Below are 27,490 nucleotides of genomic sequence, written 5' to 3' on the forward strand. Positions count from 1 at the left end.
AAGGCTGATGCAGGACTTCAGTCTTCCGTAAACTGATATTAAAGTCTTAAATGTTGTACCACCTTGGAAAAGCTTTTCAGTTGTGGCAAATTTGAATGACTACAGGTGTATGGAACAAGTTGGTGAAAATAAGCACACAGATGAGTCTTCCCTGTGAATCTAGAGATGTCCGAGTTTGAAATAGCCTTTAATAGTGCAGAAGCAAATGGACAAATCCTCTGTATGATCTTCTGTTGCCTACTGTAGCATCACAATGGAGAAAACGCTAAGTAAAGTCAGACTCTGCACTCATCCTTGTTTCAGACCATTGCAGATTCAGAAGGGATTTGAGAGGTCACTAATGTGCTTGACTTGTCTGCACCGATTTTCACAAAGCTGCTTCACCTTGGCCAAGAACCTGACTCTACGAGTGAGTGCGAAGGAGCAACACAACACAAAGCAAACCCAAAGTGCACAAAACTAAAGTACTCTACAGCCTTATGTGCACTTTTTACAGTTCTTCCACCCATGTTGCCTCTATAACACCATCAAGATCCGCCAGTGAGGACACAGCACAAATACTGAAATTCTGCAAAGAGCCAAAAGCAGAAGCTTCGAGGTCATCCTCCTGCAAAGCCAGTGCACTGAGAATGTCACATTACCTGGATGGGTGTCAGGTACCGGCACGAGACCATCTCGTAAGGAGACAGCAAACAGCAAAAAGGGCCCTCCATGTAAATGTTTCCAGGAATCTATGAAAATGATGCACTCGTGTGGCACACCAAGCACAGGCCATTGAAATGATACCTACTCTGGAGCACTGGAGTGCTACAGAGGTATTTGAGTGAGAGAATAGCTAGAATGACACAACAAAAGGGGGAAAAGTAGAAGTCCACCTAACCTCAGCAGTGACTACATCTTCACCTGCATCATTGTGGGATAATTTGCCAGTCACAGATAGGCCTGATTAGCCGTCAGTGGACCAGCAGCTAATGAATGCAATGTTCCTAAAATTTTTGTCAACAAAGAAATTCCAAGGAGAAGAGAGGAAGATCTGAAAATATGTAATCTAAGCTTTTTCTAAAACCTACTATTCAATATACATAGGGTCAGGAGAAGACAGAACTAGGTTTACTGTGCCTGACTGTAATCCAGTAGCTCCCCAGATCATAGGTGAAGTTTTTACATGTTGAAAGCAGTTCAAAAATGGATTGAGCTCAAATGTGTTATCCACTTGGTACAACAGTTGACTGTCACTCACGCTTCAGGTTGAGATGTGAAAAAATGATCCTTTGAGTGAAGTACAGTGGAGAGCAACAGACACACTACACCAAATTGATGGGTTCCAAAATTAAGGTATCCAGTAACGTATTAAATAAGTTTTCATAGTGTTAGGGTTAGTATATTAGCATGGATAGAGGATTGAATAAATAACAGGGTTGGGTTGGGGTATCATTTTCAAAATGATACCCCGACACTAGTGAATTGCCACAGAGATCATGGGGCCTCAATTATTTACCATTTTAATTAATGACTTGAGAAAGTGAATGTGCTGTTGTCAAGTTTGCAAATGACACAAAAGTGGGTAGGAAGATAAAGGTGACAGAAAGAGTCTGCAGAGGTATATACACAGTTTAAGCAAATGGAAAAATACTTGGCAGATGAAATATAATGCTAGAGGATGTGAGGTGATGCACTTTGGCATGAAGAATAGAATAGCTGAATATTACGTAAGTCGAGAAAAACTATCAAAAGCTTCAGCCAGTATTTCCTCTAAGTTGCGCGGCCGTGCAACTGCTCCAATGTTCCTCCCATGGCAATCGTTGTACTGAAGCCTTGTTCATGAATCGACACCTCTGGACAGAAACAGACCCATGCACTCATTTCTGTGTCCAAAAACATGTACAGCTTCTTTCTCAGTTCTACTATGTGCCAGCTAATAAGCTCCAGAAATTCAGAGTGAGTGAATCCCTATCACTGGGCCAGAAAGTCGAGATTGAAGCTCCAATTCAGGATGTGTGGGCTGCAAAGAAGCATCATAACATGCCCAAACAAATGGATTTTTAAAAATTGTAATGACTCCATGAAGATTGTATCGAACCAGAAATTGAAATGTTACACATGGAGGTTTCTGGTTTAGGCCTTCAGATAATTCTGTAAATGAAGAATCGCATGGACTTTAGATCCATTCAGATAGTTGCACCTTATTCACAATGCACTCATTTAGTCCATGTTTTTAACTCTTTAGCCAAAATAAACCCCAATGTGCACAAATAATAAAAATATAAAATGCTGTAGAAACACAACAGGTCTAGCAGCACCAGTGGAGAGACAGGAACAAAGTTAATGCTTCAATTCCAATTGTTGAAGTCAATGTGACTACAAAAGAAAAGATGTCTTGGCTGACCTGCTGTGTTTCTCCAGCATTTTTGAATTATATTTTAGAATTAAAGTGTCTGCTGTATTTTGCCTTATTTGGAGTATGTAAGAAATAGTTTGATGGTTCTAAACATTCATTTTAATTTGCAAAGATGGACTAAGGAAGAATGTTCTGCTTTCATCAGGATTTGATAACTGACATTGATTTACCCCTGCTTTTTTACATTTCAGTGTATACGAATGAAATTCTCAGGAAATTCTGGCTGGAGGACAGCACAGAACAGCATAGAAACTAATGGAATCTTTGGCACAATTTGCTGGTTACACCACTTGAAAAGATTCCAGATCCCTGTGTCAATCAAAGTTGAAACCATTTCAAGTCAACCTAAAATATGAAGCAAAATGGCCCATTAACATTACCTTTGACCTTCATGGGGCACTTTAACTTCCTGTTGCTCTGATGTGAATGTGGCAGACAGCCACAGTCACCCTGGTCATGAACAATGGTGAAACAATGTCTGTATTCAGAACCAGAATATAGAAATTGGACTCGTGCTTAATGCATTTGCTATTTGAATCTAGTTGACCAGATGCTCTGAGAGCAGCAAATAGCCCTGGCTGTTCAGACATTCCCCTGAATGTTGCTATTCTCAGCTCATTTTCTTTTTCATTTTTTGCTACAATTCATTACATGCTGACTAAAATGATTGTGTGCAGTAATTGCAACTGACAGTCAGTCACTCAGACTACTGACCCCCACCTTTATCATGACAGACAAATAACAGTTGATCCCACTAGAAATGAAAATGCTTTGCTTGTTTTTCCCTAATGGGTCCACAACCCCTTTTGTCACTTCTGAAAATGTGGTTTTACACATAAGGAGGTGTTAGGCCATGACTGCCTGCATGTTGTGACAGATAACATCATCAAATTGTATCTGTCTGGTAGTGCGCCTGGCAGCCTGACCAGCAACTGCCTGCCTGAACGCAGAAATTACTCAAATTCCGTTATTGTAATTTATTAAATAAGAACGTTCTAATAAGATTTGTATATTCAGCCTCACAATCAATGAAGACTGCCTCTAAACCAAAATAAGCAGCTTAAAATAGAACATCACCAGTGCACATCAGAGTGAATATGCTTACATCAATTTCCAATTTAATGTTGGCTCGAAATAAAGTTTGACAAATCTGATTTTCATCTGGTGAAAATAAAACCAGGGAGTGATTAAATAGTTTCTTGCAAATGCAGTCCAGGGAGTGCCCATGAGTGCTTTCTGACTAAGATCATGCCCAGTCCACACAGAGTCCATTTCACTCATAGACTGTTGCGAACAGGTTTTCAGCTCCTTATTTGTGATCTCAGCCAGGGTGGTACAATTGGCCTTCCTGTCACTGAGTTAAGAAAGGGTAGTTAACTCCTGATTCGTAACCATTGGCCCTTGTAGAAAGTACGTGTGTAAACACCCATGTGAGAACTGGGTGAACTTTACCTCCTCCAAGGCCAAAAAGCTTTGGAGCTGATTTCAATTGCTGTAACTTGGCAGAATCAAATTTACATCCCACATATTTGCTTATACCTGTGCACATGTGCAAGTGTGGGTCTTTGCCTGTGTGCATGCACACGTGTGGCTTGTGTGTGTGAACATATGTATGCACGTGTATGAGCATTTGCGTGTGTGTGTGTGTGTGGGTGGGTAGGTGTGTGTGGCTGCAACCTACCCCTTTTCATTACTTTACATCTTATCAATGTTAACTTGGTGTGTCTGTAGTTTTCTAAATTGAGCCATTTCTTAATCAAACCTTTTGAAAATGATGTACTATAGAAGGGTCTTCCGGTTCTCCAGAACCTCCCTCAGGCCCACAACCCTACTTATTTCATAATATTATTCAGTTGTGAAGGTCCTTGAATAACAGGCATTTTGAGAAAGATAAATAAGCTTGGATGCAACTGTATCCCAATAGATGCTATGTATAGAGAGAGACATATATAATGCCACTTTGCAATAAGCAGGAATGATTGACAAAGCAAATTTTAAATCTGATGTGTAATGGTAGTTTCAGTAAGCACTATTTAAATTAGTGATGCCGATGATATTCACAATTGTCACACTGCTGACTGTAGTTACAAACTTGTACATTCCTTATATGCCTCCTACAGTACCACTAGAAAACAGCAAAATACAATTAACTGCTTCCCATCCCAACTTAAATAAAAGATAAAAACTAATGGAGAGTGGAATTCCATGTTAATGGTCGCAGACATTTAGAGAACTAATCAGGAAAGAAATCTAGAGATACTATTGCTATGTCATGACTTAATGAGACCTCAATGACCACCAATTCTTTTCTGTTGAATCATCCCTATCTTCAGGAAGTGCTTAAACTGTAAGCTGATTGGAAGAGGTTTTGGTCAGGGCAAGGTCATTATTCAAAAACATAGAACAACTCTGCCCACAATTTTGTTGCAGCACCGTGTGCCCCAATGGTGGGGGCAGAAGGGAAGGAAACATAGGCTTGTAGGTGGGACAGCTGACCATGTGGAATTAGATATCATGAATTTTCAGTGACAAGATTCTAGCCAACTGCATGCCATTACCTCATGGGGTCAAAGTTCAAGACTGCAGTTGAGCAGCAGCAGTCTGGTTGTGAGACTGGAGGCTTAGAATTGCTATGGCAACATTCTAATTCTGTGCACCCCCCGCCACCCCAAAGCCTCTGCTAATGCATAGTCTTAACTGGTACTACTATACACTCATCTTGCAATCCTCCTTCCCTCATAGATACCATCATCTGCTGCTAACACTAGCTATTCTGGAGTGATGTCACAGAGCAGACACTGAGTTGTCCCATGGTTTAGCAATTCTGCAGGTTCACCTCCAAGCAGTTTGCAAACATTGAGATGCCCTGTTTCCCAATAATTGCGGGAGAGGGGCTCTCCTGTCTGCCTAAGTCCGCAGCAGGGATTAGCAAGTCTAGGATCCCAACAGAGGAAGAGTTGGTAGCTGGCGGGTATCCATTCAGATCTGCACTCCACCACATGAACCATGGATTCTTTATAGCAGTGTTAAGGCTAGCAGGGGATGAGGAACCCCAGTGTATCTCCAGGTGTCCCTTCTCCTCCTGGAGTCAGAGGGGTACTATTATGTACCAGCCATTGCAGGGGGAGGAATGCCAGCAAAATACTGTGGGTTTGTCGTTTCAGTGTGCTCTGAGAGTACAGCATCACTCTTCCTCCATTCTTCTGAATCCCCCTTGACTCTGGCAGATGAGTCCAAAAGCTGGTACAACTGCATCCGTACAAGAACCCCTTACAATGCCAAGGAAGGCAGAGGACACCATCCAAGGCAATGTTGAATGGTCATTATGTTGGAATTTATACAAATTGAATCATGCATTTAAGGGTGTGTGTACTTCATTGAGTGCCAGTGGATGTAACAGATTTCTACAAAAAATATTTGTTGCATGGGCCTGGAAGAAATTATTTTATGAGTTTACTTTTGAATTATGCAGGTTTCTATGTTTTGGCAAACTTTTGCAAAATCAGAGTTTGGAACCTAGCTGGCAAGCAGCATATGGTGTTCACCCCTATCAACCATCAGTAACATCCATAGTTATAGCATTACATATTCTGCTATATGTGGGGGATTCCAAAACCAGATGGCATGATCCAGAAATTAGGTTCTAAACCAGTCATTGAACCATACAATCCCCAGTGTGGATAGAGGCCATTTGGCCCATCAAGTCCGCATCGACACTCTGAAGACCATCCCACCCAGACGCAGCGCCAATCCTAACCCCATGCCTAACCAAGTAAACTGCACATTCCTGGAAACTATGAGGCAGTTTAGCATGGCCAGTCCACATACCCTGGACATCTTTGGACTGTAGGAGGAAACCCAGAGCAATCATAGGAAAACCACACACACACACACAGGGAGAACGTGCAAACTCCACACAGTCCCTGAAGGCTGGAAACAAATCTGGGTTCCTGGCACTGTGAGACAGCAGTGCTAACCACCGTGCCACCGTGCTGCCCCTCAGGAGGATAATAGGAAGCACTTCTACACACAAAGAGTGACAGAAGTTTGGAATTTTCTTCAAAATGGCAGTTGGTGAAAGATCAGTTGTTAAGTTTAAATCGGAGATTGATAAATTTTTGTTAAGCAAAAGTATTTAATATGGGCCAATGGCAGGATTATGAAGTCAGGCCACAGATCAGCCATGATCACATTGAATGGTGGAACAGGCTCAAGAGGCTGAATGGTTTGCTCCTGTTCCTAAATTCCAATGTACTCCACCTGAGCGCTTCATGCAGCTCAACAATCTTTAACAGCTTAAAGGTCTGTTCTAGCCCTTGTTAAAGCAGGGGGAGGTACTGTATTTCTCCTCTGCTGGGTTTTCAAGGTTCCAAACAGATGAAATGAGGCAGAGCTTAAAAGAAAAGCCTCTGTCACTCAGGAGCCACTCCTGCAGTTGCTGAAGGGGAGCAAACGGTTGTGGCTCCTAATAGTGATTGAGGATGGGCGAATCACAAACGTTTGTGGATAGCAAGAAGCTTTTTCCCAGAGTGGTGGGAGACTCAATTACTAGGGGTCATGAGTTCAAAGTGAGAGGAGGAAAGTTTAAGGGAGATATGTGTGGAAAGTTCTTTACACAGAGGGTGGTGGGCGCCTGGAACGCGTTGCCAGCAGAGGTGGTAGACGCAGACATGCTGGCATCTCTTAAGATATATTAGGACAGGTACATGGATGGGCAGGGAGCAAATGGACACAGGTCGTTAGAAAAGAGATGACAGGTTAGACAGAAGATCTTGATCAGTGCAGGGTTGGAGGGCCGAAGGGCCTGTTCCTGTGCTGTAGGTTTCTTTGTTATTGGGAAGCACGCACACACCTGCAGGACTCATTGGCCATGGTTACTCACCAGTCACACACTGAGGCAATGATGCCGTTTCAGTTTATGAAAGCCACTGGATGATCGCTGGGAGCCTGTAGCTCAACACGTGGAATTAGTTATTGTTGTATCAGCTTATACTTTCCCCCTGCCTTGGTTGCAGCCTACTCATGGCTAGTGACTCATCATGTGTGGATCCCAATGCTATACAACCCTCCAATGTGCACATACTGCTGATATTTGAGTTGACAGGTGTGAATGTCAGGTCAAATGATTGTTTTGCTTCACTAGGTGCCAGGAATAGTTGTTGCCCTTTCGGATAATGCTGCATGAGGTGTTCAGGTGGCAGTTGGGTTTTGAGAAAAGAGGTGTTGGCGGTATGCTGGTTATTGGTGTAAGGTAGAAAGTAATGATCTAGGGTCACTCCGTCTGCCATCAAGCTAAGTAGCAGGATGAAAGGGAGTTGGAAGTTGGGAATACACGGAAGACAAGAACATGATGTCAATCTGAATGTCTTCAGTGATACCCGAAAACTTTCTAACAACTGTCTGTATCATGCAGAGATGCATGCTTATCTGTGGGGCTGAGGAGGTTTGGTAACACTCACTGATTCTTATCTGCTCCTTTCCACGGTGTTTCATCTTGCCTTGTGTAAATTATGTTCGGATAATGTGTTTGCCAGGTGGTATGTGGAAGCAGCAAGAGGCTTTCAGCATTGGTAGGTGGATGAGGTTGTTATTGAATGACCCAATGCCATATATGGCTCCTTACTGTTTGAGATTGCTGTTGGACGAATGATGGCACAGTTGTGCATTGAGCAGCAAGACAGGCTATTGGTACAATCTGCAGGGAATGTCCTTTGAACATGCACTCACTGACCTTGGCTGCAAGATCACTGAACTTATTCAGACATGCTGTCAGTTCTTTGCAGCCAGATTCTGACAATTTGCCTTCATGGTCACCTGCTCACATCACCTTGTTAGCAAGGCCTACAGCCTGCAACAGAAAATCTGGAGCTGTCTCTCTTCCCTGTTGTCCATTTTCTAAGCTTTTCCATCTATTCAAGTCTTTTTCGATACTATGCAGCAGCTTTGTCCATCAGTGTCACTCCCCCTTATGAGGTGCAGGCTACCTTATAAGGCACTGAAACAAGCGTATTTTGCTGCATGACTCAAAATGGGCAGCCAGTCAGCTGGGATGATCATTGCTAGCTGAATTCAAACCATACATAGAACATAGAACAGTACAGCACAGTACAGGCCCTTTGGCCTACGATATTGTGCCAGCCTATTATCCTAGTCTAAGATCAAACTACCCTGCATACCATAGATTTTACTATCATCCATGTGCCTATCCAAGAGTTGCTTAAATGTCCCTAATGTATCTGACTCCATTTCCACCACTGGCACCGCATTGCATGCACCCACCACTCTCTGTGTAAAGAACCTACCTCTGACATCACCTTAAAATTACAACCCCTCATCATTGTCATTTCCGCCCTGGGAAACAGTCTCTGGCTATCCACCCTATCCGTGCCTCTCACACAAACAAGGTGGCAGCAGGAAGTGTACATGTTGCCTGCCTCAGAGGGACCAGTTTAAGGTAATCCCACATCCTGACCTCAAGTTTGGAAACGGGCCATTTTCAGGCTCAAGCACTCATCTCGCTGTGCCAAATCATTAAAGGTAACTGTCTGGGAGAGAATTAACTGCATATCAGTCTCTTTAATAAATGATCCGCAAGGTCTTGGGATTTAAATTAATTATTTTGCCTTCACCTTTGCAGGTTTTCCTTTTGTTCACACACTTGGAGCAGGATCTACACACTTGACCTTGAACGAGCCAATCAAGCAACATCGCCATTGTTTGTTGCTGCTGCTTCCCATTAGGATTCATTGACTGGCCTCTGTTGCTCTGGGCTGTCAGCTGTTGATGACCACACTAAACTAATGCAGCAAAAAAAATCTCCTATTGGAACACCACTAACTTTTCACGGCTGTTGCTGAATCAGGAAATGGCCGAATAAGATTCTGAAAAGTGATTTGCATTTGGGCACATCTGTAACTTTTTGAACAAATGAGGAAACACTAAAGTCTGCTGTAAGTACAATACCGTAAAATTCTCGTCAGTTGTTTCCCCTTCATTTAAAAGGTCAAATACATGTGATGCCCTCAGAATTATAGTTTCGGAATTGTTCCCAGGGTTAAATAAATACATTATCTAAATTAATGTTTAAAGCCTCTCGTCCTTCCTTCAAATATATGACTATTCATGACTGCATCTGTTCTGCTATTCCACTAAAAATAGAATTCTTTGGCCTTCACTCTACCATTATTTTGTCCCTGAGGCATGTTGAGAAATGCTTCAGTACTGCTTTGGACCAGCACCCGACATTACCACAAAAGGTCATTATCCAAAATATACTTTGTTTACAGTTAGGAAGACAACTCTTTAACCAGCATCTGCTCATTCCTCTTTCATTCTTTTTTTATCCCCCCCCCCCCCCACCCCGATTTATTTCTTTCTCTTTTCAAATACTGTACATGAATTCCGATCTGATGGTGGAACCGTTGGTGCTTGTATTGCAGCTGCATGCATTGTTAGGACTTGCCAAGGCTCATTAAAGCTCTAAGCGATAAGCAGTGAAGGACAAATTACACTACTGTATCTGGAAAAAAGTTACATGTCACATTTTTCATAAAGTGTTTGCTTTGTTTGGTAACAATTCTAGCCGTTTAAAGTTTTAATGCTTAAACATTATCTGCCGCTATCAGCCTTGTTGAAAATAGGCAGTATTCAGTCTTTTTACTCCCACATTAACAGTTTAGTACCCAAAGGCGAAATGTGAGGTTAAAGCTTTTAATTAACAATGGTAGACAAGACAGTCAGTGAAGACACTCCTCCTCTCTCTCCTTGTAATATTGTGGCAAAAAAATCTCAGAGACAAATCTGATTAACAAGCATGACAATAGGACCTGTAGACTCTTCACTTGTTATCAGGAGAGTCTGCTATATAACAGCCTCGCTGAGGAATATGCTGACTCCGAACATAAGTACTGCACAAAAGGAGCTTTTGTATTGGTTGTTTATAATTTGAATTGTAGAACAGCATCTCTGAGCCTGCTTCAGGGTCAATTTTGCACACCCCCCACTCTCCGGTCCTCCCCACCCCCCCACCCCCCCCACCCCCGCCACGTTGTCAGAATTAAACACCCACCTTTTCAAGGTCATTGAGCCCCATCAAATAGGAGGCCAGAAATTAACCAGTAGACTGCTGGTTCAAGGGTAAACTTCTCCTAAGATTCCAATTAAAGCTGCATCAATATTAAGAGATAGTGGGAACTCCTAATGCTGGAGAATCTCAGAGAACAAGGTGTATTGTTGGATGAACACAGCAGGCCAAGCAGTATCAGAGGAGCAGGAAAGCTGATGTTTCGGGTTTGGACCCTTCTTCAGAAATGGGGGAGGGGAAGGAGACTGCAGCAATATTAAAATGGCCACCGACTCTACAGATAAGTGAGGTTAAAAAAAATGACAAATGATGAAGGGTCTAGGCCCGAAACGTCAGCTTTTGAGCTCCTAAGATGCTGCTTGGCCTGCTGTGTTCATCCAGCCTCACATTTTGTTATCTTAAAAAAAATATACAGGGTGAAGCTCCTAATGACTCATTGGGTTGTGTTGTTTAGCTCGAGCTATACAAGTTAGGAGGTCCCGTGTACAAATAGTTTCCAAATGCTGGTTTCAGCAGATGACACACATACTTTCAGATTGTCGTTACCTGCACCTGTTGGAATAAGATGGTCTAAGCATCCCTTTGGATAGATCTGGTTATTATATTGTACATTAAAATAATAGCTCCAAATGCAGATTCAAAGAGACCACTCTCTCCAGGACTCCCTTGTCCGCTCCACAATCCCCTCCAATCCCACCACACTCGGCACTTTCCCCTGCAACTGCAGGAAGTGCTACACTTGTCCCCACACCTCCTCCCTCAGCCCCATTCCAGGCCCCAAGATGACTTTCCACATCAAGCAGATGTTCACCTGCACATCCACCAATGTGGTATACTGCATCTGCTGTACATGGTGTGGCCTTGTCTACATTGGGGAAACCAAGCGGAGGCTTGGGGACCGCTTTGCAGAACACCTCCGCTCGGTTCGCAATAAACAACTGCACCTCCCAGTCGCGAACCATTTTAACTCCCCCTCCCAATCTTCAGACGACATGTCCATCCTGGGCCTCCTGCAGTGCCACAATGATGCCACCTGAAGGTTGCAGGAACAGCAATTCATATTCTGCTTGGGAACCCTGCAGCCCAATGGTATCGATGTGGATTTCACAAGCTTCAAAATCTCCCCTGCCGCCACTGCATCCCAAAACCAGCCCAGCTCGTCCTCGCCTCCCTAACCTGTTCGTCTTCTCACCTATCCCCTCCTCCCACCTCAAGCCGCACCTCCATTTCCTACCTACTAACCTCATCCCACCCCCTTGACCTGTCTGTCCTCCCCGGACTGATTTATCCCCTCCCTACCTCCCCACCTATACTCTCCTCTCCACCTATCTTCTCCTCTATCCATCTTCGGTCCACCTCCCCCTCTCTCCCTATTTATTCCAGAACCCTCTCCCTCTTCCCCCTTTTCTGATGAAAAGTCTAGGCCCGAAACGTCATCTTTTGTGCTCCTAAGATGCTGCTTGACCTGCTGTGTTCATCCAGCTCCACACTTTGTTATCTTGCTTTTCTGTCACTTGATCTCACCAAAGCTGCTACATCTCAACTGCCTGGGGATCCAGGGCTACAGAAGAAAAATACCGCAGTTCTTGATTGTCTTGGTATCCAGTAATAACTGCTGGAATGAGCAGTCCAATGGTATCAATGTAGATTTCACAAGCCTCAAAATCTCCCCTCCCCCCACTGCATCCCAAAACAGGCCCACCTCATCCACGCCTCCCTAACCTGTTCTTCCTCTCACCTATCCCCTCCTCCCACCTCAAACCGCACCTCCATTTCCTACCTACTAACCTCATTCCGCTCCCTCGACCTGTCCGTCCTTCCCGGACTGACCTAGCCCCTCGCTAACCCCCGACCCCAACCCCCCCCCCCACTCCAACTACCTATACTCTCTTAATGTGTAACTTATGGGAAAGGTTTCCCACTAGTAGTATAAACTGAGAAAGATCACACCTTAATAAAGGTAAGTATACACTCAGACACACACAACAACAAAAATAGCTTGCTTTTACATAATACCCTTCATATCCTCAGGACATTCAATAGCACTACACTGTCAATGATGTATTTTTCAAGTGACGTCACTATTGTTTTGTATGGAAACATAGCCATTTTGCACTCAAAAGGTCCCACAAACAGATTAATTAGCAAATAACCAGCTTTGGGAGGGTCAGTTGAAAAGAATAAATGTTGTCAAGGACAACGGGAAGGAATTTTACAGATCTTGGTTTATCATCTCATTTGAAAAAACAGCTCCTCTGACCATGCAGCACTCTCTCAATAGTACATTGGATATAAGTGCATGCAGAGCTGGACAAAGCTATACGCAGACAAAAAGTAAACTCTGGGACTTCAATATTACCATAAGGATCATCGTATCCTAACACAGTAGTTTTGTAGACCCAGTGACACTGCACGTTATAAACCTGGCGCATAATTTGTGCTTTGGAATTTACAGTCAGGGTCCACCCCATGCAATCAATTAGCATTTAGGAGACAAGCAGCAGACATAAAATGTAAGGAGCTGCAATGCACTGAGCCACAATGCAAATCCCTGAATTAGGAGCTGTTATTTTGTTGTAAAATATTTGATACAATATTTTTCCATGTTGCTGTTTATTCAGGACTTAAAGTGTTAAGTATGCTTCATTGTAGATAGAGGGAAAAATATCTCAAGTGATCGGACTGGTATTCAGTACAATGTTTTGGCTCCTATCCCAGAATTCTTTGTTGTGGCACATACCTGGAGCTGTAGTGGGCTGAGTCCAGACGCAGCTGCAGCTGCCATTGTCGACGGAATGAGCTGCACAGGGTAGCTATCACCTGTCGATGAAGAACAATGCACACAGGTTCAGACAATAAGTGAAGAATGGCAGCAAACATGTGCCAACAGAACCTTTACTGCTGCTTTTCCACCACTGAGCCCAAACATCTGCCCGAACAAAAGCCTCAGCTGGGCAGAAACATGCCGTGTAGATTTGGAACTTTTGTTCACAGATGGTTTGTAGGCAAACTGATGAAAAAAAAGAGAACAAATTAGAACGGGTCTGTTCTTTTCATGCTAAAGAGAAAAAAGGTTTACACGCACATAAATTAGTTGCCTCACAAGGCTCTTGCCAGTGCGCTTTAATTCCAACAAAATAAGTTACTGAAGCAAATCTCATAAACAGCCCTAAATGGTGTCAATCAACCTCAACGTAAACTATTAACAATGCTCGAGATGATTGTCAATTCTGGCATATCAGAATAAATATACGCCAATCAAACTTTTAAATTCATAAACACTATTTTTTTATAAATAAGATATATTTTGTACGTAGTACGATTTTTTCATAGTCATTTGCAAGATAAAAATGGATTAACAGTAGGTCCTCAAACCAACACATTAATATTATTTTTGCAGAGGTAAATGAAGTAAGTATAAATTTGTTGAGCTGCTATCACAGTTGTTCTGCAGAAGTTCTGCCTACTCCTTTCAAGTGAGCTCTTCAAGCCAGGGAGCAGACTTATCCATAAGCACATCAGAAATGAACTACCCATGTCCCTTGTGTAAAGGCACATTGCATACTTAGGTGAAGAATAGCATTTTTGTCATGTAATTCATTGGTTTCTGGTGCTGCATTTCCTTGTGAAAACAGCTAACCACAACAAGATTTCAATGACTAATAAGAGTTAATGATCCTGTGGGGAAGAAAACATGCTATATCCTCCTTTCCAAATGGTTTTCTAATTAATGTGCAACAAGGAAAGTATACGAATTAGAAATGGAAGTTTGAAATGATAGTGATAGGTAATATCATTGATTGAAGTTCGGAACTGAAAGAAAACATCAAAACAAACCAACAACGCACAAACATCCACTGATCCAAAAGCAAACTCTGATAGAAAAATAAATCAAACATCATGGGGACAAAGCCGATGCAATGTCAAAGCTGGCAATAAAGGGGAACATTAAGTTGATTCTAAGATAATTCTTACACAGGGCTGAGATGAACAAACTAATAATCCATTTACTTGTGCTTCCGCGTTGGAAGTGACCATTTAAGTTTAACGCTTGATGGAACTTCATTGGCATATCAAAGATGATATAGATACATCTTCAAAGTCGTGGATTTTTGGAAAAAAGACTAAATCAAAACCTTAGTCTCCAACAGAATGTACAGGCTGAGCTTGCCAGTTTTTTTTAATGAATCATTTCAGAAAGACCAAATTGATGAAAATGAATGACTTCGTTCATGCGTCTTGTGATGTTTGTATGACTGACAATGTTAGGGAGGGTGTTTTCATGACAGTACCACTTTCTCTACTCAATCACAAATGTAATAGTAACTGGAGTATGGGTCAGCTGATATCTAAGTATGGTTACTATGTTTATTCCACCTTAAAATTATTCAATTATGAAAGAAGCATTCTTAGAAATATCTTCCCTGATATCTGCTTTTGTACTTCAGTGTCAAACTTTGCTTTATAATACTTGTGTGAAGTGCTGTGGACTTTTATTGCATTTACATGTCATAAGTATAGTTTTTGTTGTCATGAAGCTGTTGGAAATTACCAATTTGGTCAGTTTAAATTCAAATAGTAAGGTGCCATTACTTTAAAACAATGTGTTATGGAAGAATATTGTCAAATAATATGAGGGAATTTCAATGCTATTACTCAGTCTCACTGGGAAAAAGGTCTTGCCAAATCGTAAACCATTGATATCAGAAAAGAGAACTAGTTTGCTTTCCCAGCTTAAAAATGCAGGGGAAAAGTGATGACCAAGATGGTTGATCAATTAAAAAGGACAATGGTTATGACAGCATTTTGGTAAAGTTTATGATTCAGAAGAATACTTCTGGCTCATTGAACTGTTTCATACTTCATTCAGTTTGCATCAAGTTCAATTACCAGTTACTATTGTTATTTTTTATTGATAAGGGGACATGCAATAAAGTGAAATATTCAGGCCTGTAACTCCGAAAAATGGAATTCAATATTTTAAAGAGCAAGGCCAATGGGGAAAGTAAAAACCTCTGCATGTTGGACACTGCTTTTCTCACACATGCATTTTCAATCAAGCTCCATGTCTCATGACTCAATGAATCAAATACACACACAGAGACAAATCTGCATCTCATCAATCCATGATGCACCACTGTGAGAACATACACGCTTCATAAATATCTCTCTCCTGGCTGCTTACAAAGCCCTGTTCCGCTGCATTTCCAGTACTACCTCGCTTTGGTGTCTTGTGGTACGGTACTTTAGAAGATTAGCTTTTCTCTTAGGACAATTTAAGTGATAATTTTGTATTGTTGTTTTATCAGTCAGCTTTGTTAGTTTGAGTTTTTTTAAGAACAAACTAGACCAGCGATGATGTAATATGGGGTGAGCAGTGGCAGATAGGGAAGAAAAGGGGGAACTTAGTTTTATGTGTACTGAATTTTTTTTCCATGTCCAACTCATTAAAATCTCAATCTGAAAATCCCCTCCAGCAATGCTTTACAGCTGTGGTGTTACTGCACTTAGAAGCTGCCGGATATCTGCAGTTGTTGGCCTTGTCTTTCATGGTGAACTGTTGCGTACCACACCCTTTTGTGTTTCAGAACTCACCTGAGGCTGGAATGTTTCCCTCAGCTGCTCAAACGTGTTATTTTTATTTCTATTTAAAAAGGTTCATTGTAAAACAAATTGTTACAGTGGTTACCTGAAGCAAATTCAATTAAGAAAAATTGTGGTTCGTGTTCAAGCGATTTTGCATTGTGACTTGTTATTTTGCACCAGATGATAGAATACATTGTACTGTCAGGGAAGGGCAAATAAAGGGAACTTCTAGTCTGTACACTTCACAAACCTGAGGCAGTCAATACAGAGAGGCACCCGTGTTTTCCACATGATCGTGTTGGATCATGAATATCTTTCAACTTTCAAGTATAGAAGAATGCTTCAAAAGAAAAAGCTTATTTTGGCTCTTTTATTGGCCTGGATTTTCTTTTCCCTGCTCCTGAAGATGCTTGTGTATAGTTCCAAGTGTTCGGAACGTCTGTTGGAAACTCATCTAATCTTCTCTGATGAAAGGTCTATGCCTGAAACGTCAGCTTTTGTGCTCCTGAGATGCTGCTTGGCCTGCTGTGTTCATCCAGCTCTGCACTTTGTTACCTTGGATTCTCCAGCATCTGCATTCCCCATTATCACTAATCTTCACTCTGCAAGCTTTGGCTATGACTGCAGGCAAGCTATTATGTTGTAGACAGCATTGCTGTCACCCCAAAACTACACTCATCCGAAATCGTCTCTAAAACACTTTTTAGGTATGGGATTATTGAATCACAATAAAGAGTAGGAATTCTTGTTGCGTTTCTCCTTGGTTCCATAGCACAGGCCATTTGAACTATTCCTGTTGCTGTTTTACAAAAGTAGGAACATGATTAGAAAGTTCAATCTTGAGGCAGCTCTATTATTTTCACTCAGTTTGGCTGATGTCAGCTGTTTTAGCACAAACTGAGGACAGGTTTGTCTGGTTTGGCTTCTGTAATGATCAGTACACTTATCAAGCAAACCACTGGCAAAATTTATTGCCTTCTCTGTTCCAATAATTACTATAAAATATTGTTAGTTTGCTTTGAATTCACCTTCTACTCTGCTGATCCTTGGCATGGAGTCAACAGACATGCTGTAGCAATCGTTTTCAAATTTGTTTGTTTGGATTGAGAATGCTTGTGCGAGGAACAATTTCCATTTAATTTGTTTGTAGAACACCAGCATGTTCTAGCAAGCTTCTATACTTCTGCTCTCATCATGCAACACCATTGCCCCTGCATTTTCAAGGCACAGAATAGATTGTTGCAAAGAGTGTCTTAGCCTTAAGAACAAGTGGTATCTGTGCTAGTGCCTAGATTCTTGAAACTTTATTGCCTACACTTTAGGGCTCCTTGTCATAGTCACTGGAAATGCACAGCGGTCGGTCAAGAGAAAGAAAATTTAGTATTTAGGTGCTTTATTAAAATACAAAAAGTAGTCTAAATGTTAACTAATCCATCCCTCGTTGCTATTTGGCTTACTGTTAATTTCCAGCATTTACTCCCTTGTTACAAAATTCCAGCATTCCCATTTCCCATCTCTGCATTTAATGGCTCGAGGTGTACTTCCATGCCATTGACCTATTAAGTTGTCCAAGCCGCACAGCAGTGCAATTCAGTGCCTTCAATATGGGAAAAGCTTTTGATGGCTTTACCACATTCTCAGCGCAGAATAAACAAGGGAGGTTCATTTGCTTCAGACAGTGATGTCATGGGGGTTATTTTAGCCTAATATGCCTGGTAGAAAATAGATTAATTTAGGTCAGGTCTTTTTTGATATAAACAACCCCACTCCCTTCCCATATTTAACACGCTATTAAAATTAATGAGTGCAAAATTAGGCAAGGGGCTGTTGGGCTAAGTTATTCCTTTGAACTGCTTTGGTTTCTATGTGTTGATAAAGTTAACATTCCCTCCTGAGGAAGAGTCAGTCAATGCAAAACGTTAACTCTGATCTTTCTCCACAGATGCTGCCAGACATGCTGAGCTCGTCCAGCATTTTCTGTTCTAGTCCTTAACGTTTCCTCCAGCTTAATGGCATAACTGAAACTTTTTTTAACCACTCCCCCCCAACCATCTCATCAAATGCATAATTCCTGTTTCAAATAGATTGGTGAGGATGAGGTCCTTTTTTTTAATGTTGTTTATCTCACCAACAGCTTTACACCCAGTCTCATAGCCCTGTCCTTGCGGACTGGGCCAGCTGAGTCAATAGTGGCAGCAGATATTTTCAAATCAACCTACCCAGAGATGCTATTACACTGGATTTGAAACTGGACCTCCTGATTCACAGATAAGGACGCTATTAGTGCACAACAAGAATTTCAGTAGTGGCATTACTGAGCCAATTCTATTTCCTTTAACTTGCCAACAGTTGCCACAGCTTCAGCCTAGAGTCACATAAACTTAATTCTAACTGATGAACCTCCCAATTTCCAAACGGTTACCATTTAGTTTCACGTCTGAAATTTTTAGGCACACCTGCCCTCTCTATTTGCTTCTGCCATTGAAGTGTTAATCAGTGCCTTTATTTTCTTAAACTTGATTTTACCTGCCTGATTTGCCAATCTTTCCATTTTTAGCTTCCACAGCTTTGAATCACCCAGAACATTGCAGCTCACGTCTTCACTCACGGCCTCTGTCCCACACACCCAACATTGCAAACCACCTCACACCGCAGAGAATCAATTTCAAGATTGCTGACCTTACTGTTCCCTTTGCTTTTTGAAGTGGATTTTTCTTCTGTCAAATACAATTTGCCAATGATGCAATGAGTGAATTAGGGATCTCGTGTAAAAAGAATCATAACTATGGAATGTTTTACCTTTTGAAAAGGGTAAGCTTGCTATTGAAGCTGTAAAAAAAACGTCAATGCATTCTTAACCACAATATCAAACAGCAGTGGTACACATTTATTTCTGTTCTGTAAATTATGCCATTGCATTATATAAAACTTCTTTTTTAGAAAGGCAAACAGTAAAGAGTCAGAGGGTTTTAAAAAGTAATATTAAGTGAAAGAAAATGGAAAATCAAACTAAAAAAGGAATTTTTAAAAACATAATGTAGAAAAGTTGTGTCAGGGTATATGAAGGAAAGAAAGAAGTTGTGAATAAAATCTTGATCGGAGGAATGAGGGCGAGGATGGAGAACAAATGGAAGAAACAAGCAAAAAAATGGACGGGCAGGAAGTGAAAAACAAAAGTTAAGGTTTGTGCTAACTTGTCAAAGCCACTGTGCTTTACCAAGTTGGGTTACCATAGGCAAAATAGTCTGTTCTTTTAAAACAAATTGGAAATATTTCAATATTCAATTTGGAAGATTTATGCCTTTTCAATCATTAGCTTGTTCCAAACCTCCTGTAGCTATATGTCTTCACAACAAAGATGCCTGATTAACTATCATTTCATCGAATGAGCCAGAATATAACCATCACCAGGACTTCAGAGTCATTTGCTTCTCAATCGATTTTATAAAGTAAAACCAATGTTTGATTTATACTTAGTTAATATTCCCAAGTTTTAATTCACCCTTGTTAAAACTGTTTCTGACAGGCACTCAAATGATATTAGTCTGAAAGTTGTTGCATTAATAATGTGCCTGCATTCTCATATTGTTTACCCACAAAGTTGTTTAACAACAAGTAACTTGCCAAACCAGAGAAGAAAATTATTAAGACAGAAAAAAATGTCACAGAGAGTGAGGCATGCTGTAGGTATGGCAGAATACTGACTCCATCAGGTGTAGAACAGTACAGGTTGTCTGGCTGTGATTCTGTTCACATTCTCTGTCTATTGCATGCTACAATATGAAGGGAATCTTAGTCTGTGATAAGACATGGGAACCAGAGTAATGAAGGTCATACACCTTTTAGAATATGTATGTGTACAATGAGTTATTTCTCATTTCCTAACTTTGTCAATGTCTTTTAATAATGAGATATGGTTCCACTGAAACTGCACACAATACCAGCAACAGCTAAATGGCCAATCTTCACATGTAGCTTGAAACACTAACTGGCAACTGGCTACTAAAAATGGGGCTATCACACTGTGTCCTCATCCAAAATACAAGCACACCCACTTTTCAAATTGGGTCAGTGGAGGTCAACCAGGAGCAAGTTTTCCATATGAATACTCCCCTTCCTCATCAGGAATGCTGAGACTAATTTTAATGCTACGATTTGCACACCAGCTCAAATTCTTTGGTAATAGACTCTGTTATTCAAGAACGTCCAAACTGTGTGTAACTTAATTGTCTTCTGTGGATCGTCTCATAACTGAAGAACCCGATGCAGATCAGCACGGATTTCCACAGAACTCCAATTCATAATATTGGTGCTTGAGGTTGTTTCTGCAGTTGCATCATCTCTGGTCTTCTCTGGGGATGTCACGTGGGAGGTTAGTGGAGATGATCTTCGAAACATTCTCAATGAAACTTCAGAGTTTGCCTCCATCTGGGCTGGTCAGCTGCAATGGTTTTCTAAGAATGATGATCTGCCATGCACAGGTTCTCAGGCTTCCTGTTTAGGGTCCCCTTGTATCATTTGTTCTGCATCAGTTTGGTGTTGTTTGCAATCAGGTAATTCCCACACAAAAAAATACTTGGAGAGTCATCATTTAGATGCATGTCCATCTAAGTTAAATTTCCTGGAAGGTGGTCTCCACGATGGCTCTCCCAGCACAATGGAGGATATGTGATTTTGTTCTACCATTGATTTCACATTATGTTCCTCATATACGGTTCATGAAAGCATACCAGAGCTTTGGTGTGGCACCGACAGCAGACCAAATATTCTGAGCCATACAGCAGGATGTTAAGGACAATGGCAGCAGAGTTTAATTTTCGTTTCCATTTAATGTCATTGTGTTTCCAGACATAACCATGGGCAAAACCTGCTTTCAGTCTACCCACACCAATACTTCAAACAACTGCACCTCCCAGTCGCGAACCATTTTAACTCCCCCTCCCATTCCTCAGACGACATGTCCATCATGGGCCTCCTGCTGTGCCACAATGATGCCACCCGAAGATTGAAGGAACAGCAACTCATATTCTGCTTGGGAACGCTGCAGCCCAATGGTATCAACGTGGACTTCACCAGCTTCAAAATCTCCCCTTCCCCCACTGCATCCCAAAACCAGCCCAGCTTGTCCCCGTCCCCCACTGCATCTCAAAACCAGCCCAGCCTGTCTCCGCTTCCCTAACCTGTTCTTCCTCTCACTCATCTCTTCCTCCCGCCTCAAGCCGCACCTCCATTTCCTACCTACTACCTCATCCTGCCTCCTTGACATGTCCATCTTCCCTGGACTGACCTATCCCCTCCCTACCTCCTCACCTATACTCTCCCCTCTACCTATCTTCTTTTCTCTCCATCTTCGGTTCGCCTCCCCCTCTCTCCCTATTTATTTCAGAACCCTCTCCCCATCCCCCTCTCTGATGAAGGCTCAAGGCCTGAAACATCAGCTTTTGTGCTCCTGAGATGCTGCTTGGCCTGCTGTGTTCATCCAGCTCCACACTTTGTTATCTTAGTTACAGGGACGTGGATTTGGAGACCAATGCTTTTTACGCCACCAGAGAATTTGTTTGCCATAATCTATATTCTTCCTACACTCCAGTCAGTCAGTCACATGCAGGAATTCAGATTATTGACTTTGTGACTTAAATAGAAGCCCTTGGTCTGGCAGACTGAAGAGCTTCCCTCATTGTAGTGCCTTCTATGAGCCTTGAAGCAAGGAAAAGAATACCAGGATGCAGCCTGCTTTTATGCCTAATCCACACCAAGATGAGTCTAAGAACCCAGCAAAATATTGTTAACCAAATTTCCAAGCAGGGCCAATGCCAGACGTTAAACTCTTAAGTACATTATGTGAGATGCTGCCTGTTTGACTTAACTAGGGTCTAAGAACTCAGCATCACACATAATGTTCTTGGGTTTTAACGTCTGGCATTGGACCTGCTTGGCAATTTGGTTAACAATATTTGGCTGGGTTCTTAGACTAGTTAAGACAACAGTGTGGAGCTGCAGGAACACAGCATCAGAGGAGCAGGAAAGTTGATGTTTCGGATCGGGACCCTCCTTCAGAACAACTTGTGTTGGTGCTTACCTTCAACGTAAGTATTGGTTAGGCTTGATCCAATATCCTTTATGTGCTTATCTTTCAATCACCTCTCTAACTGATTACCTAATACCGACATCATTCTTTTCCAAATACTGACACAAGTGGCACATATCACAGTCTTCCACTAATATGAGAATGTTTCTTATCTGCTCTCATTGTTCAATATCTGATAATCTACGTGCTTTCTTCTCGATTCATAAACTCTGCAAACATTGGTTTCCAATCACTCTATTCCATCAATCCTTTATATGTCATAAGGATTGGTGCTGCGTCCACTGCTTTTTTGTCATTTACATAAATGATTTGGATGTGAGCACAAGAGGCATGGTGAGTAAGTTTGCAGGTGACACTAAAATTGGAGCTGTAGTGGACAGCAGAGAAGGTTACCTCAGAGTACAATGTGATCTTGATCAGATGGGCCAGTGGGCTGACGAGTGGCAGATAGAGTTTAATTTAGAGAAATGTGAGGTGCTGCATTTTGGAAAGGCAAATCAGGACAAGACTTTATACACTTAATGGTATGGTCTTGGAGAGTGTTGCTGAATAAAGAGACCTTGGAGTGTAAGTTCATAGTTCCTTGAACGTGGAGTCACAGGTAGATAGAATAGTGAAGAAGGCGTTTGGTGTGCTTGCCTTAATTCATCAGTGTACTGAATATTGGAGTTGAGAGGTCATGTTGCGACTATACTGGACATTGGTTAGACCACCACTGGAGTACTACGTGCAGTCCCGGTGTCCTTCCTACAGGAAAGATATTGTGAAACTAGAAAGGGTTCAGAAGAGATTTGTGAGCATGTTGCTAGGGTTGGAGGGTTTGAGCTACAGGGAGAGGCGAAATAAGCTGGAGCTATTTTCCCTGGAGCATCAAAGGCTGAGGAGTGACGTTGTAGAGGTTTATAAAATCATGAGAGGCATGGATAGGGTGAGTAGACAAGGGTTCTTTTCCACCCCCCAGGGTGTAGGTTTAAGGGGAAAGATATAAGAGGGATCTGAGGGACAACATTTTCCATGCAGAGTGGTGCGTGTATGGAATGAAGTCTCAGAGGAAGTGGTGGAGGCTGGTACAATCACAACATTTTAAAGGCATCTGGGTGGGTATATGAATAGGAAGGGTTTAGAGGCATATGGGCCAAATGCTAGCAACTGGGACTAGATTTATACGGGATATTTGGTTGGCATAGACAAGTTGGACCAAATGTCTGTTTCTGTGCTGTATATCTCTATGACTGAATCTATAATTTCAAACAACCATATCAAATAATTCCTCACTTTTGTCTATTTGATTTTGCAAGTATTTCTTTATACTTAGATGACTTCATATCAAGTTGCTTTCTAGTAAATCTGGGCTACGCCCCTTGATCATTCTACCCTTTCATCCAGAAAGGTGGTTCAGAACTAGATGCAGCATTCAAACTGTGGTCTTATAGATTAATGATTCTCAAACTGTAGTCTCTGGGCCACAGGAAGCCTGCAAAGGTCCTCCAGATGGTCTGCAGGATAGTCCAAATGCATATTACTCACACCCAATATCATGACTGAGGCTACATAAACAAAAAGCCAGAAACATCCATACCACTTGCATAACACCACACAACTGAGCTAGCTTCCACATGTGGAGCCATGGCACGAGCACAAGGAACGTGGCTATTAGATTAGGCTATATAAATAACATTTTATTGTCCATTTTGTTTGATTAATATTGAACAAAGTATTAGCTTCCCAAAAAACGGTGAGAATTTTGTAACAAATATTAGAATATTTCAAATAAGCATGTTGAATATAGTATTAATATTCATAATATGAATATCTCTATACATTTGTACTGGCATGAATTTATAATTTACTTGTGGTGTTTAATTTTAAAAATTGATGCACATAAATTTACTACATATAGTGCTGAAAAGAGTAGCTAAACATTTATAGTTTTAATAAATTCCCATAAATTATGAAGGGTATTTTTGCATGGCAAACAGAAGTGACTGGTGGTTCACAACATCTAAATGCAGTGCTCTGAATTGGGCTTAATACTCCAGTTTCGGCTAAACTGCAATGGTAAATACTTAGCCTACATTCTTTGCATTTATACTGTATGTCCCCACTCAGAAAACTCAAAGTCCCATTGTGATCTTTTACCGGGTTCTCAATCTGCCCTCCCACTTTCAATGACTTTCAATACCTTCAGCTGCTTCATTTTTAATGTATCTTTCACTTCGAATAGACTCACCACATTCTTCCAATTGAAACGTGCATTTCACACTTTTCAATGTAAAAATCCATCTGTTATTTGTCCATCATTTTGCCAGCCTCTCCATGCTCTTTTGAAGTTTATCAATATTCTGGATGTGAGTTTGCTCGCTGAGCTGGAAGATTAGTTTTCAGACGTTTCGTCACCATTCTAGGTAACATCATCAGTAAGCCTCCGATGAAGCGCTGGTGTTATGTCCCGCTTTCTCTTTATCTCTTTAGGTTTCCTTGGGTTGGTGATGTCATTTCCTGCATTGGTGATGTCATTTCTTGTTCTTTTTCTCAGAGGATGGTAGATTGGCTCCAAATCAATGTGTTTGTTGATGGAGTTCCGGTTGGAATGCCATGCTTCTAGGAATTCTCGTGTGTGTCTCTCCCTGAGACACACCTAAGCAGATAAATAGAAAGCGGGACATAACACCAGCACTTTGTCGGAGGCTCACTGATGATGTTACCTAGAATGGTGACGAAACGTCTGGAAACGAACCTTCCAGCTCAGCGAGCAAACTCACATCTAGATCCTCAACCTGAACTACAAATCTTCTCAAAACTTGTTATCAATATTTGTCTCTCACTTTACAAAACTTCTAAATTTTGTGTAATCTGCAACTTTTGAATTTGTGCTCTGCACACCCAGATCTAGGTTATCAATCTATATCAAGGAAAGCAGGCAGGCCGAGTACAGGTGGTTGTGGATGTGCACAGCATATCTTCCTTCGGTTTGAGACAAAATGCCACTAACCACCACCCCGTGTTTCCTGTCACTCAACCAACGTTGTATCCACATTACTACTGTCCCTTTTATTTCATGGACTTTAACGTTGCTGGCAATTTATCAAACATGATATAATGTTTACATATCCATCTATAACAGCATTACTGTCATCACCAGCTCTGTTATCACAACTGCCTTTAACAAATCCTTGCTGGTTTTCCCTAATTAATCCACATGTCAAAGTGACTGGTAATTTTGTCATTAATGCCTAAAATCTTGCCCCTCATTGAGATTGGACAGCTTTGCTCGTAGTTGCTGGGTTTATTATTATTACTTTATATCCTTAAGATTTGCAATCATCCTGCACTCTGTCACCACCCCCTATTTAAAGGAGGATTGGAAGATTAAAGCTAGTGCCTCTACAATTTCCCCCTTACTTTCCTAAGCAATCTGGAATGCTTCACATCCGGTCCTGGAGACTTGTTTGTTGATGAATCCAAGCATGGAAGTCCAGAAATAGCAAGAACAGCAGATGCAGGAGTCAGAGACAACAGTGTGGAGCTGGAGGAACACAGCAGGTCAGGCAGCATCAGAGGAGCAGGAAAGTTGACGTTTTGAGTCAGGACCCTTCTTCAGAAATGGACCCTTTTTCTGAAGAAGGGTCCTGACCTGAAACGTCAACTTTCCTTATCGTCTAATGCTGCCTGACCTGCTCTATTCCTCCAGCTCCATACTGTGTTGTCACAGAAGTCCAGAAGTTCTTTTGCTGCAAGTCAAGTTCAAGAAACAAGCAGTTCCCCAACTAAAAGAGGTTCTAAGGCCAGTCCTCCATGCACCTCTTGGTGTGCTAACTGCTTGGCATTTTCACAGGTGTCCAGGAGTGTCATGGAAAGTCGTGGCCTGGAAATTTTTCCTCTTTGTTCATGTGCCAGCTGATGCAGGGGGCCACATTTGGGCCAAGTTCTATCCCAAATAGGCCCCTTGGAAATTTGAAACGTGAGTTTAAACCTGAAATACCCAGGTCACGGCTATAATTCAAAGATCTTGCACTGCACTTCCAGCAGACCTGCAGAGAAAGAGCACCTAAAAGGACCACACAGCCAAGTTTAATGAGAGGGTGGTTTATTTGAAAAGCAATTACACTGACAGCCTGACATCACTGATGGCAGAGGGTCACAGATGAAGAAATATCACCTCAACTCAACGTAACAATATAAAAGCGATGATTCGCTTCCTTTAGGAAAGGATAGGCAAGGAATAAGAGGGGAAAACAAAAGATGTAACAAAATGTACTGTGTTCAAGATCTATTTTAAAACATTTTCCTATGCAAGAAAAGCCACCAACATTTTATGCAATATTGTAAATAAGTACTCAATAAAATGTTTTCCTTTTCTTGCAGTTAAGGAACTTACTGTTAAAAAGCTCACCTGGTTTGTATGTTATCCCTGGGGGGAAGAGGAATCCCTGCTGGGCTGCGGCAGCCGCTGCCAATGTCCGTTGGTCGTGTGGAAAAATTGGGATCATGAGTGGAGGCATGTGACCCTGAACCTGCTAAAGACAACAAGAACTCTGATCACACACAGAACAAATGCATTTTGACAAGGATTATATAGCAGTGATAGTGTACATGTGCACACAGACTCCCACAATGGTCTCCCTTAACCTATTAATCTCTACCAATTTCACATCATCACATCAAAGGCTCTCAGGCTACATTGTTTTCCCTTTTGTGTCAGGAGTCAAGGATTCTTGCTGAAAGTGTTTTGTCTTCTGTTTCTTGAGGTAAAACTTCCCATACTTTCATTCGTCAGAGCACCTCTGTGCAAACACCAAATAGACAGCATTTCATAAACTATTAAAGTGCTGGCTCCCTGTTAGCACACCACATTTTCACTGGTGATTGTGTATTTATGCAGCATGTCTTTTCCCGGTGAGTTTAAAAACCATTCACAATTTGATTGACTGTTTTCTGCTGGTACAAGTGTACTCAGAAACAGACAAACAGATCTCAACCTGTCAAAACATGGCAAAGACAGTCTTTCTCCAATCAAATGGCTGCCATGGGTCGCAAATATATTCAGGTTGATGGGTCTGTTTCTCCCTTCTATCGCTGAGGTACTGCCTCATGCTGGCGTATGGGTCCATGGGTGTCAACTGCTGCCTGTGCCTTCTTCAAATACCATTTGCTTTTGTAGGTCATGATACGTGGTGAAGGGGCATCAAAAGATCATTCAGTCACGAAAGGTTTTAGAGTCAAGCACGATTTCTACAATTTCCAAAAACTTTAGCAATTCGGAGTAGCATCCCAGACTGCTTTTTGCCCTACCCCACCCCCATCCATTAGCCTCTGATTAAACCTTCCACTGCAT

The 27,490-nt window shown here is 41.6% G+C and overlaps 1 protein-coding gene across 13 annotated transcripts in view; it reads right to left on the bottom strand.

Moving 5' to 3' along the window:
- sox6 (SRY-box transcription factor 6) overlaps nucleotides 1-27,490 on the bottom strand; it is a 624,359-nt gene that overhangs the window by 94,816 nt on the left and 502,053 nt on the right. For 11 of the 13 annotated variants that reach the window (XM_048545909.1, XM_059652055.1, XM_059652051.1 and 8 more), the window contains 2 exons: nucleotides 26,549-26,672; nucleotides 13,222-13,301 (listed from right to left, as the gene is read on the bottom strand). In XM_048545909.1, coding sequence (XP_048401866.1) covers nucleotides 13,222-13,301; nucleotides 26,549-26,672 — 204 coding nt within the window. The remainder of the gene's footprint in view (nucleotides 1-13,221; nucleotides 13,302-26,548; nucleotides 26,673-27,490) is intronic. The other 2 variants (XM_059652056.1, XM_059652052.1) reach the window with 1 other exon arrangement.

The sequence above is a fragment of the Stegostoma tigrinum genome, chromosome 17 (genome assembly GCF_030684315.1).
Source record: "Stegostoma tigrinum isolate sSteTig4 chromosome 17, sSteTig4.hap1, whole genome shotgun sequence".
Taxonomy (NCBI): Eukaryota; Metazoa; Chordata; class Chondrichthyes; order Orectolobiformes; family Stegostomatidae; genus Stegostoma; species Stegostoma tigrinum.